Source organism: Myotis brandtii, unplaced genomic scaffold (assembly GCF_000412655.1).
Source record: "Myotis brandtii unplaced genomic scaffold, ASM41265v1 scaffold84, whole genome shotgun sequence".
NCBI lineage: Eukaryota > Metazoa > Chordata > Mammalia > Chiroptera > Vespertilionidae > Myotis > Myotis brandtii.
The window spans coordinates 5778777-5794061 of NW_005371410.1; the positions used below are offsets into that span (position 1 = coordinate 5778777).

General features: G+C 34.8%; 1 protein-coding gene across 2 annotated transcripts in view; it reads right to left on the reverse strand.

The window, feature by feature from the left end:
- Window positions 1-15285, reverse strand: part of KIAA1841 (KIAA1841 ortholog) — a 57269-nt gene that overhangs the window by 39297 nt on the left and 2687 nt on the right. The window contains exons 2-7 of one of the 2 annotated variants that reach the window (XM_014532086.1): window positions 11201-11359; window positions 10598-10781; window positions 9702-9780; window positions 7149-7387; window positions 2758-2816; window positions 1190-1350 (exon numbers count right to left, since the gene is read on the reverse strand). In XM_014532086.1, the coding sequence (XP_014387572.1) occupies window positions 1190-1350; window positions 2758-2816; window positions 7149-7387; window positions 9702-9780; window positions 10598-10781; window positions 11201-11350 (872 nt within the window). In that variant the 5' untranslated portion in view covers window positions 11351-11359. Of the gene's footprint in view, window positions 1-1189; window positions 1351-2757; window positions 2817-7148; window positions 7388-9701; window positions 9796-10597; window positions 10782-11200; window positions 11360-15285 lie in introns of both variants that reach the window. The other variant, XM_005884579.2, reaches the window with a different exon arrangement.

Sequence of the window (15285 nt, forward strand, 5' to 3'; positions counted from 1 at the left end):
TCCAACTATCTACTTGCCATCCTAACTGATGTCTAAAAATATATTAAATATATACTTTTGGGTCATTAAATAATCTTAACATGACCCAAACCCATTTCTTGATTCCCTTCACTTCAATCTTTCCACTCTGTGGATGACACTACCATCCACTTAGTTGCTAAACCTTAAAGCCTAGTAATTACCCTAGAATACTCTCTCTTCCTACATCATTCCATAGGAAAAATCTACCAAATCTGTCTAATGACCTACTCTGAAGACATCTATTTCCCTCCAGCTCCATTGCTTCTACTCTAGTCCCAACATTTTCCTCTCTCACCAGACTGCTGCATTAACTTCCTAGTAGGTCTCCTTGCTTCTTATATCCTTATAGTCTATTCATCACACAGAAACCAAAATGATCTTTTAACAAATCAGATAATGCCACTCCTCTGCTGCCAATGACTACTGCTGACCCCTCCTCATACCACTCTTTCCCTTTATACTAAGGTCAGTCTTAATAATTACATAATTCACTGCCACAGTAAGCTCATATATACATTATACAAAATAACTAATTTAATTACTAATATTAATCTTGGGCAACTGGCTCTGGATGAATTTTACTTCATTTAAAATAAAATGGAAATATATTTTTAAATGTAATCTAAAAACAGACTATTTTACTAAAATGAAATAGAAATAATATATATTTTTTCTAATAGGAACATCAGATTTAAAATTAAAAATTAGCCCTAGCTGGTTTGCTCAGTGGTTAGAGCAGCCGTGGGCAAACTACGGCCCGCGGGCCGGATCCAGCCCGTTTGAAATGAATAAAACTAAAAAAAAAAAAAAGACCATACCCTTTTATGTAATGATGTTTACTTTGAATTTATATTAGTTCACACAAACACTCCATCCATGCTTTTGTTCTGGCCCTCCGGTCCAGTTTAAGAACCCATTGTGGCCCTCGAGTCAAAAAGTTTGCCCACCCCTGGGTTAGAGTGTTGGCCTATGGACTGAAGGGTCCCAGGTTCCATTCCGGCCAAGAGCACATTCCCAGGTTGCGGGTTCAGTCCCCGTGGGGGGTGTGCAGGAGGCAGCCAATCAATGATTCTCTCTCATCATTGATGTTTCGATCTCTCTCTCCCTCTACCTTCCTCTCTGCAATCAATAAAAATATATTAAAAATAATAGTAAAATTAAAAATTACCTCCTAAACTTATCTTTCTTGTCTTTTAAGTCATCAACCTCATTGTGTGTGAATAGATCAGCTATACGTGTAATAAGATTTGCATTAATACAGTTCATGTTGCATGGCGTAGCTACTATGGCATTCATATTTTTGTGGCAATACTCAATACATTGTTCAACCTAAAAAACATAGAATAAAAAATGAATGTTGAAAATAGCAGCATAAAGGATAATATAATATCAATACCTTTCAAAGGTAAAATTCATTAAAAGCCTTATCCATGTATTGCTACGTACTATCTGGGTTTTGCTTATTTGGGTTATCTACACTGTTCCAAAGTGGTCCAGCAGGTCAAATTTGTACAAACATATATCCATAGCTAGAATAATCATTTTCCACCTTCTTAAAATATTTTAAAAAGTAATGCAATGAGCATCTTTCATAGCTGTGGCAGGATATGTGACTTCTTATCACTGAACTTAGATAAAAATTTTAAGTTTCCATTTCTCTGAGTAGCAGAAACAATTTCAGTCAATTCAGGATTTTCTCAGTTGTGTTGTGCTTGCTCTCTTCCTCCTTCTCCAACCTGAGGTATATTTATTTACTTTTTTTCATATTAAATCATTTATGAAAATTTACTTTTTGAGGTGGACTTGGGTTCCAGGGAAAACTAGCATTGGCAAATCATGTATTCTTCAAAATACTTTGCTTATGGCAGAAAAATATCCTTTAGGGCTTAGATTTCAGAATTCAAATGTTAAGGATTTTTTTAATTTCTGTTTTTTTCTGTAACCCTTTCCTGAAGCAATTAATACCAACAACTGACTAGGGGAGGACTAAGGAATAAAAAGAACATAGTAAACTAGTAAAACCCCAATCAATCAAATAAACAAACAAATTTCACATCTATTAGCATAGCAAAGGAGTGTTCTGCCCTGTGTAATCTTCTTGGGGACTAAAAGCAAATATTTACTTAAAGGAAAACCATAAGAATATATAAAAACATTTGAATGATAAATAAATTCATTAACAAGAAAAACACACAAATATATTTCATGTTAAAACTTGGTATGTTTATGTACATATGCTTTTATGTTTCATCAACTACTCTTAAACAATAGAATGAATGAGCATCTGATTTACACATACAAAATTATATTATTTAATAGTTGGGTATTGGTTCTTAATTTGCTGAACTATAAATGAAAGACACAAATTAACAAAACATGCTTAAAGAAATTACTTAAATAGTGAAACAAATATATTCCAATTAATTTTCATTTAACTTGATTTTAGAGCAAATTCTTTGTTAGGGTAAAGTTAATTCTGTTTTGTTTCATCTAATACAACAGAGAGCTACTCCTTGAGGATAAATTGCTTGCTTTATAGGCATCATATACAAATGATATATAACAGCCTTAACCCCTTTCACAACAGAATAAAATACCTTCAAACATGAGCAGTTTATTCTAATGGAATCACACTCTTGAATTAACAATTACTTCAGAACTTGAAGGAAAAATCAAGTTAAATATTAAATCAAGCATGGGTGAACAGAAGAGCTTAGATCTTTTATTAATACTTACCAATGAATCCATTTTCAAAAACTCTGAAGAAATAAGAATTGAAATGACATTTCCTGGCTCTTAAAAAAAACAAAAACAAACATTTAAATTCTCCTTTTTATTTGTACCTCAAATTCCTGAGAAAAGGCTCCTTCTCACCTTAAAAGATTATATTACTATGGCTTACATATGTGAAAGAAAGAAAATGCAATGTTCAAACTTAGGGTATTAAGAAAATGCACAGTAAATTTGCCCTGGAATTAGATGCATTATCAAGTAAGAGAACTCCAGTTAAAGATACAATATATGCAAATTTCTCCTTAACTAAACCAGGGAAAAAGATAATTAAAATTGAGAATAGCCCTAACCGGTTTGGCTCAATGGATAGAGCATCGGCCTGTGGACTGGGGGGTCCCAGGTTCGATTCCAGTCAAGGGCATGTACCTTGGTTGCGGGCACATCCCCAGTGGGAAGTATGCAGGAGGCAGCTGATCGATGTTTCTCTCTCATCGATGTTTCTAACTCTCTATCCCTCTCCCTTCCTCTCTGTAAAAAAATCAATATATTTTTTTAAAAAAAAACAGAATATAACTCATCACACAAAAATCAGTGAGAAAAATTTTTAAATGATTGAGAGCCCTTGTTCATAAAAAGCAGTTCAATGCTTTTAAGAACAAGTACTTAATGAAAAAGATTCTGAAAGACAATACAAAATTTACTTCTGCAGAAATGCTAAAGTTCCTTCCTAAAGGCAGACTGAGTGGAGCCAGGGAGAGGAGGATGCCATATGATGCTACTGTTTCAGTAAACCTAAGTCATCTCCTATGAAGTATAGTTAAGAAAAAGAAAAATCTGATTTTTACCATTATAGCACTAAGACAATCCAACTAAAGAACTATACAAACAATGATTAAAATAAGTAACCCCTATCTTTTCTTAAATAACAACTCTAGATGAAAGTTTCTCAGATAGAAATGAAGGGAGGAAGGAGCTGGTGAAAGAGTTCCTCAGGAAATTATAATATGATCCATTCCAGTTAAGACCCATTGTCTAGATTATCAGAGATTTAATTAAGCATTTTGGTAGTTTTCCAGATCAGAATAAAGATTATGTGTGTAAAAGTTTACATTTCTAGTCATTTTTTAAGGTCAAAGATTACAGTGACTAGTTTTGCTCTACTTTTACCTTTACCATCCACATAAATATACTGGATCAAGAAATAGCTTTTTTTTTCTCTACATATTTTGATTTTTGCTTCACACATACATATCATCTGCATGGTCCAGTATCTCTGGACTCTGATTGGCTGAAATTTTTTTAATTAATTCATTTTATTTAATCATAAACCACTAGAAATGTTTTCCATTAAAATAGAAATTATAAACTTCTTCAGAAAATTTTTATACTGTCAGTATAGATTCATTTACTAATAAGAGGTTAGAAATATTTTGGTGCTGGCCAGTGTGGCTCAGTAGTTGAGCATGACCTATGAACTGGGAAGTCACGGTTTAATTCCCAGGACAGGGCACATGCCTGGATTGCTAGCATGATCCCCAGAGGGGTGTGCGAGAGGCGGTCGAGCAATGATTTTCTCTTATCATTGATGTTTCTGTCTCTCTCTCCCTTTCCCTTCCTCTCTGAAATCAATAAAAATGTATATTTTAAAAAAGAAATATTTTGGTACTGCTGTAAATAGCAATTTTAGTGCACAGAAAGACTTTCTTAAACCACTAGTGAGATTTCCTATATAAAACTATGCCCAATGAAAGATTACTTAGTAATTATTCTTATCATCTAGAATAGTGGTTCTCAAACTTTTGCTCTCAAGATCGCTTTGTAATCTGAAAAACAGACTCCTAAAGAGCTTTTGTTTATAAGGGTTATATGAGTATTTACCATATTAAAGATTAAATCAGAAAATGTATTAATTTACTTTAAAAAATAATAAACTCATTACATATTCACATATTTTTATGAAAAATAACTAGTATATTTTCCAAAATGAAAAAAAACAAACTAGTGAGAATAACATTGACATATTTTGCAATTTCTTCAATGTCTCATTTAATAGAAATCAGCTGGATTCTCATATCTGGTTCTACATTCAATATATGGGTAATCTTTTTTGATGTTATATCAAAACTTGACAAATGGTACTTTCTTAAGGTTAGTTGCAATGGGATCTGAAATCATATCAATGAACTTTTCCATTCTATTACCTTAAAACCCACTGATTTACCTTGTGCTTTGAATCTTTAACTCCATGCACAATTTTTAAAAAAATATGTTTTATTGATTTTTTTACAGAGAGGAAGGGAGAGGGATAGAGAGTTAGAAACATTGATAGGAGAGAAACATCAATCAGCTGCCTCTTGCACACCTCCTACTGGGGATGTGCCCGCAACCAAGGTACATGCCCTTGACCGGAATCGAACCTGGGACCTTTCAGTCCGCAGGTCGACGCTCTATCCACTGAGCCAAACCAGTTAGGGCTCCATGCACGATTTTTAACATCATGTACTAGTCAAGGAAAATATTGGTTCACGGAGTTATGCAGATCTTCCAAATGTTGAACCATTTCATTGTACAATATATTAAAAAATCACATTTGTTAATATGACTGCAAGTCTCATCAGAAAAGTCTTTAAATATTAAGAAGCTGTCAAGCACATAAAAGTTTTCCAAACTTTCTCACTTGAAAGCTTGAATTTTATCATTGGCAACAAATACTAGCAGTTGTTTCTTTTTAATTGACCAGCTCATTTAATTCATTCTCTTTTCTTTTCTTTTTTTGGTGTTTTTTTTGTTTTTGTTGTTAATCCTTACCCAAGGATATTTTTCCATTGATTTTTTAGGGAGAGTGTAAAAGGGAGGGAAAGACAGAGAGAAACATGGATGTGAGAGAAACACATCGATTGGTTGCCTCCTGTACGAGCCCTGACCAGGGCCTGGCCTGGGAAGGAGCCTGCAACCGAGGTACATGCCCTTGGCTGAAAATGAACCCAGGACCCTTTAGTCTGCAGGCCGATGTTCTATCCACTGAGACAAACCAGCTAGGGCTTAATTAATTTTCAAGACAATATCTGCCAAATGCCTAGGTCTGAGTAACCATAATTTGTCTGTCAGTCATTCTCTCAAGTAAACACAGTTTTCAATTTTTAAAAAAAGCAACGAGGTTAGATTGCAACTCAAACAACTGCACAAGTGCTTTTCCTCAAGACAACCATCATACTTTGGTGTGTGGCAGAATATTAAAAAGATGTATACTCAAGATGTATATTCTGTATACTCACACAGAATATTAAAAAAATGTATACTCAAGGCTCAAAACTTAATAAAATTAGTAATTTTTACCACTTCATCAAGAACATTCTTAAGTGAACCTGGATTTTTTTTCCCCGTTTTAACTGTGAGTTCATGGTGCTGAAGAATACAGAGACCACTAATACAGTTTGGTGCACTGGCCTTGATATATGCTAAAGCTGCAACAGTTTTACATCTGTACCACCTGGACAAATGTCAACACATAAAGACAAATAACATCTTGGTTTTATTATGCAAATTGTCTTGACCTCCTGGATCCTCTAAAAGGATCCTCTAGGACAGTGATGGCGAACCTATGACACGCGTGTCAGAGGTGACACACGAACTCATTTTTTTGGGTTGATTTTTCTTTGTTAAATGGCATTTAAATATATAAAATAAATATCAAAAATATAAATCTTTGTTTTACTATGGTTGCAAATATCAAAAAATTTCTATATGTGACACGGCACCAGAGTTAAGTTAGGGTTTTTCAAAATGCTGACATGCCGAGCTCAAAAGGTTCGCCATCACTGCTCTAGGACTCCAGTGGTCCATGTACCATACAATGGGAATTGCTGATGTAGAGACCTGTCCATTCGCCATACACATCCTATATAATAAAAGGCTAATATGCAAATCAACCAAACAGCAGAATGACCGGTTGCTATGACGCATACTGACCACCACGGGGCAAACATTCAATGCCGGAGCTGCCCCCTGGTGGTCAGTGCACTCCCACAGGGGGAGTGCCGCTCAGCCAGAAGCCAGGCTCACGGCTGGGGAGCGTAGCGGAAGTGGTGGGAGCCTCTCCCGCCTCCGTGGCAGCGCTAAGATGTCAGTCGGACATCCCCCCCCCCGGGCTCCCGGACTGCAAGAGGGTGCAGGCCGGGCTGAGGGACACCCCCTGAGTGCACAAATTTCATGCACTAGGCCTCAAGTTCATTATAATTTAATAAAAATATGAGGTATGTTTTCTAAAGGGCAATTACTAATTTGAGTATAAATGCTAATGTTCAAGCAATTATCCACATTTCATGCTTGGCCTGAAGCAACTACCAGGTGACACACAAACTTAACTACAAAGTAAGTAATAGATTGTCTTTTACCTAAAGTGGGCATCTCACAACCTTTATTCTCCTTAGTGTTCCTTTTAACATATTTTATCAACCAGTTGAAAATTTGAACGTCACAGTGAACTGAAATGTCCACCTCTTCCCAGCGCTGGGCATCCATAGATAAATATTCAGCAAAGTACTTCATTTCTGATATCAAAAGGTCTCGTGGGCAAATAAAATCTTCTTTCAAATTTTTTGCTTCATCACATACATGGATCACCATATTTGGCCTTCATAAAAAATGTTACACAGAAATAAAATTATTAGAATTTTAGAAGAGGAGTCAAGAATATTAACATTTATTGGAAGTATGAGAACAAGATGTTTTTTAAGATTTGACCACAAATCAGTTTTATAGGATTTAAAGGTCGTGTTAATCTTATCCATATCTGAGATTATGAATAATTTTAGTTAAACTACTCACTTAATTAGACAAGTAAAAATATTTTTTACTATGGGACTCATAATTTACAGGTTTTAAATTCATTATTTTCAAGGTATAAGTAAATTATGAAAATTTAAAAAACAGTACCAATTCATGAAGAAAAATTAAGAAATACATTCTAATTCTTGTGGTTGAGGTTTAACTCATGAACAAGGAGGTCACAATTTTATTCCCAGTCAGAGCACAAGCCCAGGTTGTGGGCTGGATCCCCAGCAGGGGGTGTGGTGTGTAGGAGGCATCCAATTGATGATTTTCATCATTGATGTTTCTCTCTCTCTTTCTCTCTGAAATCAATAAAAATATATTTAAAAACAATAACAATAAAAACTTTTTTTTAAAAAAAGAAAGTCTGTCAGGCATTCAATAAATATAAATTAGTAAATATAGTTAAAATAATTCTTAAAACTACAATGTGCTTATTTACATATTTTTTAATAATCTGAGAATAAGTTTAGATGATACATCAGAATGACTGCTTCGAAAATTATGTACTCCTTGAATTTATTATCCCTTGAAAAGTATATTACCTCAAAAAGAAACATTAGTGTGATCCACAATTGCCTTCATGTCATTACAAAAGGAAGAGATTAAATAAGAAGAGATACACTGTCCTACAAGATGAACTGGATGTGTGTTTAGTGGAACTTTATTTCTAAATATAAAAAATTACCACTATGCTCTACATCTCAAACAAATATAAAATGTTACTGAATGTCAACTGTAATTGAAAAATAAAAATAAGTAAGTAAATAATTGCATTTGAAATAAAATTGGGCTACCAGAAAAAGGGTTATTAATCAACACTCTTGTCCACATCAAAATAATTTAAATAACTCTCTGAAAATTGTCCTTCCAAATAAATTATGGTCAAAATATAAACAGGTAATGGCTGGTATAATGAAGCATAAAGTTTCTGTGGCTTTTTGGACCACTATCTGAAATACTAGATAATTCCATGTAAAAAAATTATCTGATAAAATTTTTGTGATACAAACTTAGTTAAAAAAATCTACGTAAAAATTATATGTAAATAAACTAAAAATCACTTTTAAAGGGTGATTTTATTTTATTGTGGTAAAATATACATAACATAAAATTTGCCTTTTTAAGAGTACAGTTCAGTGGCATTAAGCACATTCACATTGTTGCAATTATCACTACTATCCATCTCCAAGACGTTTTCAAAAGGGTAAATGTTATAGTATGTGATTTATATAGTAATAAAACTGTTACAAAAAGAACTATCTAAACTGAAAATACACAAAAAAACTTTTAGAGACAATGAAAATATTCTATATCTTCATTTGGGTTATGGTTACATAGTGAGCCCATTTGTTAAAACTCATCAAAGTGAATACTTAAAATATGTGCAGTTGACTGTATGTAAAATATACAAAACAATACAAAAGTATTAAGACTTGCAATACAGCCCTGGCTGGTGTGGTTCAGTTGGTTGGAGCATTGCATACACCAAAAGGTGGTAGGTTTGATTCCAGGTTAGGGCACATACCCAGGTTGCAGGTTTGATCCCCAGTGTGCTTGGGCAACCAATCAATGTTTCTCTTCCACATTGATATCTCTCTCTCTCTCTCTCTCTCTCTCTCTCTCTCTTCCTTCCTCTCTCTACAATCAATAAAAGAAAAAAAATAGGGAGATTTAAAAATAACTTGTAATATATTGAAAGATATATTCTAATTTTTAAATGTTTCTATAATGAATAATTATATTCAAATATGTCATTCTAAAATACATACCCAGTTTCTTTAATAAAACTGGAGAACTAATGATTGACTTTTCCTTTAGATTTAAAATTTACTTTTCAAAGTTTTAGGTTAATAGATGTTATTTCTAATATTTACAAAGTGAAAATAAAATTTTAAAATGAAAAACTAGTCCAATTTATAAACAACACAAATAAGCATATGTTTAGCTATCAAGCAATTATATATAGTTCAACATATAAACTAATTTCAACTGTTTCATCAATTATGGTATTTCCTAAATTATGGTACCTGATGTATATAATCACCAGTCATGTATTTTATAATTTAAAGTTGATACTCATATTAAACTTATCTAGCAAAGAACCAGCCTCCTACCCTTCAGATTCTTCAGTCTTTTCTCCACCATTATGAGTAGTACAATTTTCACTTTCTGAAGAACAATTCCTTGTGGAAGCTATACTATGTCTTCCTTAAATACAGAAACAAACACATACAAAAAAAGGGGGAAGTTAGCATTTCTAGCTCAGAATGGATTTTTACTTATTGAATGGTTATACTGTACATGCATGGCTTCCAAAGCTAGTTAAAGGTGGCATTTCCCTTAGTATTCCAAAGGTTTATGCAAGAAACAGTCCAAAAAAGGGATAACAAATTGCTAATGTTACAATGAAGATTTAAAAAATACTGATATGGCGTGTACAAATAGGGTCAAATGCTCAAAAGCCAACAATATAAATTTCCCTTCCTGAAGTAAATTTTCACATCAATTTTCACATTCTGACTGCTGCTGCTGAGATTAAAACAATTCACTACACTCTGAGGATTTCTAAAACCAGTATTATTTCCAAAGCAATTGCGGAAAAACATCTCTTCTATCCTGCCACTGTGTCATTTGAAACTATCATTGACTGCAATAAAGGATAGATAGCTGTAAAAAAGATAACACAAGAGACAAGCAAAATTCTCTGAGGGAGGGGAAAAAACCTTAAGTCAAATCCCTTTAATATTTATGACATAACTTGGAGTAGTAAATTTTGGTATAGTAAATAAATTTTTTTGTTAATAATATTTGACCTGTATATTAACATTTAAAATTTTTTCAAATATAGAAAAGAAAAATTTCTAAAATTTAGGAAGACACAAAAATGCATAGATTTTTCTATTAATGTTTATATTAGCCTTTACATAAATAAAGAAAAGATGATTGGAATACATAATAATTTGCAGAATTATCGTAAGGACAAACACTGCATTTTGTTTTAAAACCTTACCTGTTTTGGAAACTGCATCCTGATCAACAGAAGCCTCCTGAAATTCTCCGTGTGTGTCAAGAAGTGAGGATTTGATATACGTGGCTAAAGTTTCAACGGGACTCTCTCCAGCCATTAGGGGACTATACCGGTTGTCAACAGGTGAGCTTCCACTGCTCTTCAGTTCCTCAAACCTTTTTGCACACTGTAATAATATCAAAGGAAGAAAATGCAGGTCTGGGAGTTTTTGTTTGTTTGTTTTTAATTATGCTTTTATTTATTTTTAGAGAGAGAGGAAGGGAGAGGAATAGAGAGATGGAAACATTGATGAGAGAGAAACATTGATCGGCTGCCTCTTACACACCCCTACAGGGGATGGAGCCCACAACCTGGGCCCGTGCCCTGACCTGGAATCAAATCAGTGATCTCTTGGTTCATGGATCAATGCTCAACCATTCAGCCACACTGACTGGGCTGGGAGTTTTAAAATTAAAAAATAAGAAAATATATTCTTGTCTACTATTTGAAGATACTTTTCTATAATTATTTTTTTTTAGTTGTTCCTTGAAATTGATCACTTTTTCTAATTTTTTTTCAGGAGATATCTGTGGGACTGTTATTTACCTCTTTGGGCGTTAATCCAGGAACAAGCCTTGCCACAGTTTCCCAGTTGATGGTCTGATGGATTCCGATTAATGGATAAAGAAGCATGTCCAACACCATTTGGCTGTTATTGTTCAGGAAATTGTTGTTTTCTGAATATCCACGACTCATCTTTTGGAACTAGAGACAGAGAAAGCAGATTTATTTGCATCTGATATACAAATGTTTTCAGAACATTCTAAATCAGTTATAATTAATTCATAAAAATTATCTGCTACTATATAAAGTAAAACTGACATAAAATAAACACAAAGTATATAGCTCAAACTCTTCAAATATAATAGCATTTTGACATGACTTGGTAGATGGATGGATAGAAGGATGGACAGATAGATAAATGATTAAAAGTATAATGTGAAAGTATTAATCATCAACTATAATTAGTGTTATTTTTATATGTTTGAAACAACTTTTTTGGGGAAAGTTCTTCTCTTCTTCCTTGTCTTCAGAAGCAATGGAACAATTGGCCTGATAAGTTTTAATCCTTAAATACACACCCTGACACTCATATATAAAAAGCCAAGACACCTCCACACACAGGCACTTACTGAGCAGAATGAAGGTTTCCCTTGCTTCTTCACCTGACTCTCCACAAGTCACATCCCCTATTTCTTTTTTTTCTTCTTTTTTTTTAAAATATATTTTATTGATTTTTACAGAGAGGAAGGGAGAGAGATAGAGAGTTAGAAACATCGATGAGAGAGAAACAACAATCAGCCGCCTCCTGCACATCTCCTACTGGGGATGTGCCCGCAACCCAGGTACATGCCCTTGACCGGAATCGAACCCGGGACCTTTCAGTCCGCAGGCCGACGCTCTATCCACTGAGCCAAACCGGTTTCGGCCACATCCCCTATTTCAATCTAGGAGTCCTTGAATAACATGTCCAGTGACCAAGGGTGTCCAAAATCTTCAGGCAATAGGATCACCAAGAAAAAAGGCTCCAGATGGCTTTCTGAATGCATGTAGTGCAATAAACATTCATTCAGTGGGTCCCAACTATGTGCCAAGCACCAGGGATGTAAAAATAAATATGGCATGGTCCCAGTCCTCAAGGAGTTTATGGTTTAGCGCGAAGTATTAGCAGACAGACAGATCTTTTTAATATAATTTTCTGAGAGCCAAAGCAGAGGGGAGCCAGAGGGGCAGAGGAGGGACACCTAATAGCTATTATTTACTGAGTACTTCCTAGGATGGTAGAACTGTTATTTCAATAAAATTTCACCACACCCCTATAAGAAAGGTGTTCTCCCCACTTTTACAAGACGAAGAAATAGGTTCAGAGAAGTACAAGGCCACAGAAGTAATAAGAGGCAGGGCAAGGTAAAACTGACGCTCACATCCATGTTGTTTCCATTATATACAAGAGGTATACCACAGGGAGACAGCAGGCTGGGAATGATGACTTAGGGTGGAGAAAGACAGAGTCTAATTTTGAAGTCAGTTATAATTCAAAGAAATAATTCTGAAAGCTTCTGCTTGTGAGGTAAGGGAGGGGGAAGGCTGTGGTATCAGAACAAAAATGAAGCTACAACATTTAAACTTAGAGAAGTTTAAGTATTTCTGGCGATTATACTTCAATAGAGCCAAGATTTAAAAAATAATTTTAAAAAACTTTTTTTTTTTTGGTATCAATGTATGTGAGACGTCTCTTATCTTATTCAAACACGTGCTGAGCCCTTGCTATGGGCCAGGCATTCTATCTGAAGTTAGAACATAAACTTACGTATGAAAATAAGACAAAGGTTTATGGCTAGTCATATCTATGATTCAACTGATGATGAATTCTGGGTTGGGAATGTAATCACCAAAGAGAAGCTGTTACTATGGAAAACTACATCTATTGTAGGGCATGAAGTATGAAAACAAGAATCCACTGACAGACTGGTACAGTGCCAAAAGCAGTGCACCCAGGAGTCCATAGCTCTGCTTTGAGTATTAACTCCACACATGCTAGTCAAGGCAAGTGATCTGAACTTCAATAGTTAGACTAAATGATAATACCGCCCTAACTGGTTTGGCTCAGTGGATAGAGTGTTGGCCTGCGGACTGAAGGGTCCCAGGTTCGATTCCGGTCAAGGGCATGTACCTTGGTTGCAGGCACATCCCCAGTAGGAGGTGTGCAGGAGGCAGCTGATCGATGTTTCTAACTCTCTACGCCTCTCCCTTCCTCTCTGTAAAAAATCAATAAAATATATTTTTAAAAAGATGATCATTCCTCTGACTGACATCATAGAGAGAATCAAAGGGATTATTTTGTGAGAGCACTTTGAAAACAATGAAAGCGCCTCACGAATGAGAGTTATCTACCTCCTAGCATTGTGCTGAGGATTATGTGAGATGTTTTAATGTTCAGATGGGGAGTTGGAATGTAGAAGCTCTCAGTAAGGGTTAACTATGATTAGGATTCTGTAACTGTTTCCATAAAACACTGATATAAGACATCAGGTGGCAGACATAAAGTTATCCTACATGTATCTGCCTGAGCATTAAAAAGAAACACTTGAGGTATTATATGGTTCAGATTACTTATCTCTGTGCCTCAATTTCCTCATCTGTAAAACAAAAAAACAGTGGCTAGCCCACATACTTTTGCGGACATATGGACAGAGCTACCTGGTACACAGTAAGGACTATGTAATGTTTGTAGTAGTAACATTACCATTCCAGAGATCCTCAGATTAAACAAATTCATAAAGATAAATGTGGCAGACAAGAGACAGTAACTTTTCAATGAAGTATCCTTTTGACAAAATGAGTAAAAAGTCAGATCTAGATTCTTATCCAGTTTTTTTTTTTTTGCCACTTTCAATAGTCTCAGCTATAAGAAAATAATACCTACCTTTGGTGTTACTGTGAGGATTAAATAGTAATAGATAAAGCATCCAGCACACTATGTGGCATACAAAACGTGCTCAGTAAATAACTTGTCACCACTATTATTATTTTTCTTCCTCCTATTTAGGCCATTATCGGCATTAAAAATTTCTAGGAATTATTTTAATAACTGTAAATCACTGCCTTGAGCCCAAATAAAAATAGATTTTCCAGAACTTCATTGTCCTCCACCTGTGTGCCTGGCACATCATCACTTTTCACACCACACGATTTGAGATGTATGTTAGGGCATGGGGTAGTTTTGTATAATTTGTTTGGGTCTCAGTCTAAAACAGAATTCAGGGCAAGGAACGGGGGTACTTTTTTTCCCCACTTCAAAAACATTTATTTAAAATTCCTAAAATACTTATTGTGTCCTACAATGTGTAGGCACCTACTAGCTAATCAAAAATACAGTCCGGACTAAACACTTAAAAACGTATATGTATATTTCAAATATGATACTCACAATATACACGTTTAAGAATAATTTAGCCCTAACTGGTTTGGCTCAGTGGATAGAGCATCGACCTGCGGACTGAAAGGTCCCAGGTTCGATTCCAGTCAAGGGCATGTACCTTGTTTGCGGGCACATCCCCATTAGGGAGTGTGCAGGAGGCAGCTGATTAATGTTTCTAACTCTCTATTCCTCTCCCTCTCTCTTTCTCTCTGTAAAAAAAAATCAATAAAATATATATTTTTAAAAATAAACTTATTTGTTAAAAAAAGAATAATTTAAATCATTTAGAGATGACAAAATTTTTTAACCTGAAGCTTAATTTTTGAGTATAACATGATACAATTTTTCAAAGTGGGTAGTCTTAATCTTTTTTTTAAATTAAATCTTTATTGTTCAGATGATCACAGTTGTTCTTTTTCCCCCCATAGCTCCCCTCCACCTGGTTCCCACCCCACCCTCTGCCCTTACTCCCCCACCCCCACTGTCCTCATCCATAGGTGTATGATTTTTGTCCAGTCTCTTCCCGAACCCCCCACACCTCTTTCCCCGCCGAGAATAGTCAGTCCACTCTCTTTCTATGCCCCTGATTCTATTATATTCACCAGTTTATTCTGTTCATCAGATTTTTTATTCACTTGATTTTTAGATTCACTTGTTGATAGATGTGTATTTGTTGTTCATAATTTGTATCTTTACCTTTTTCTTCTTC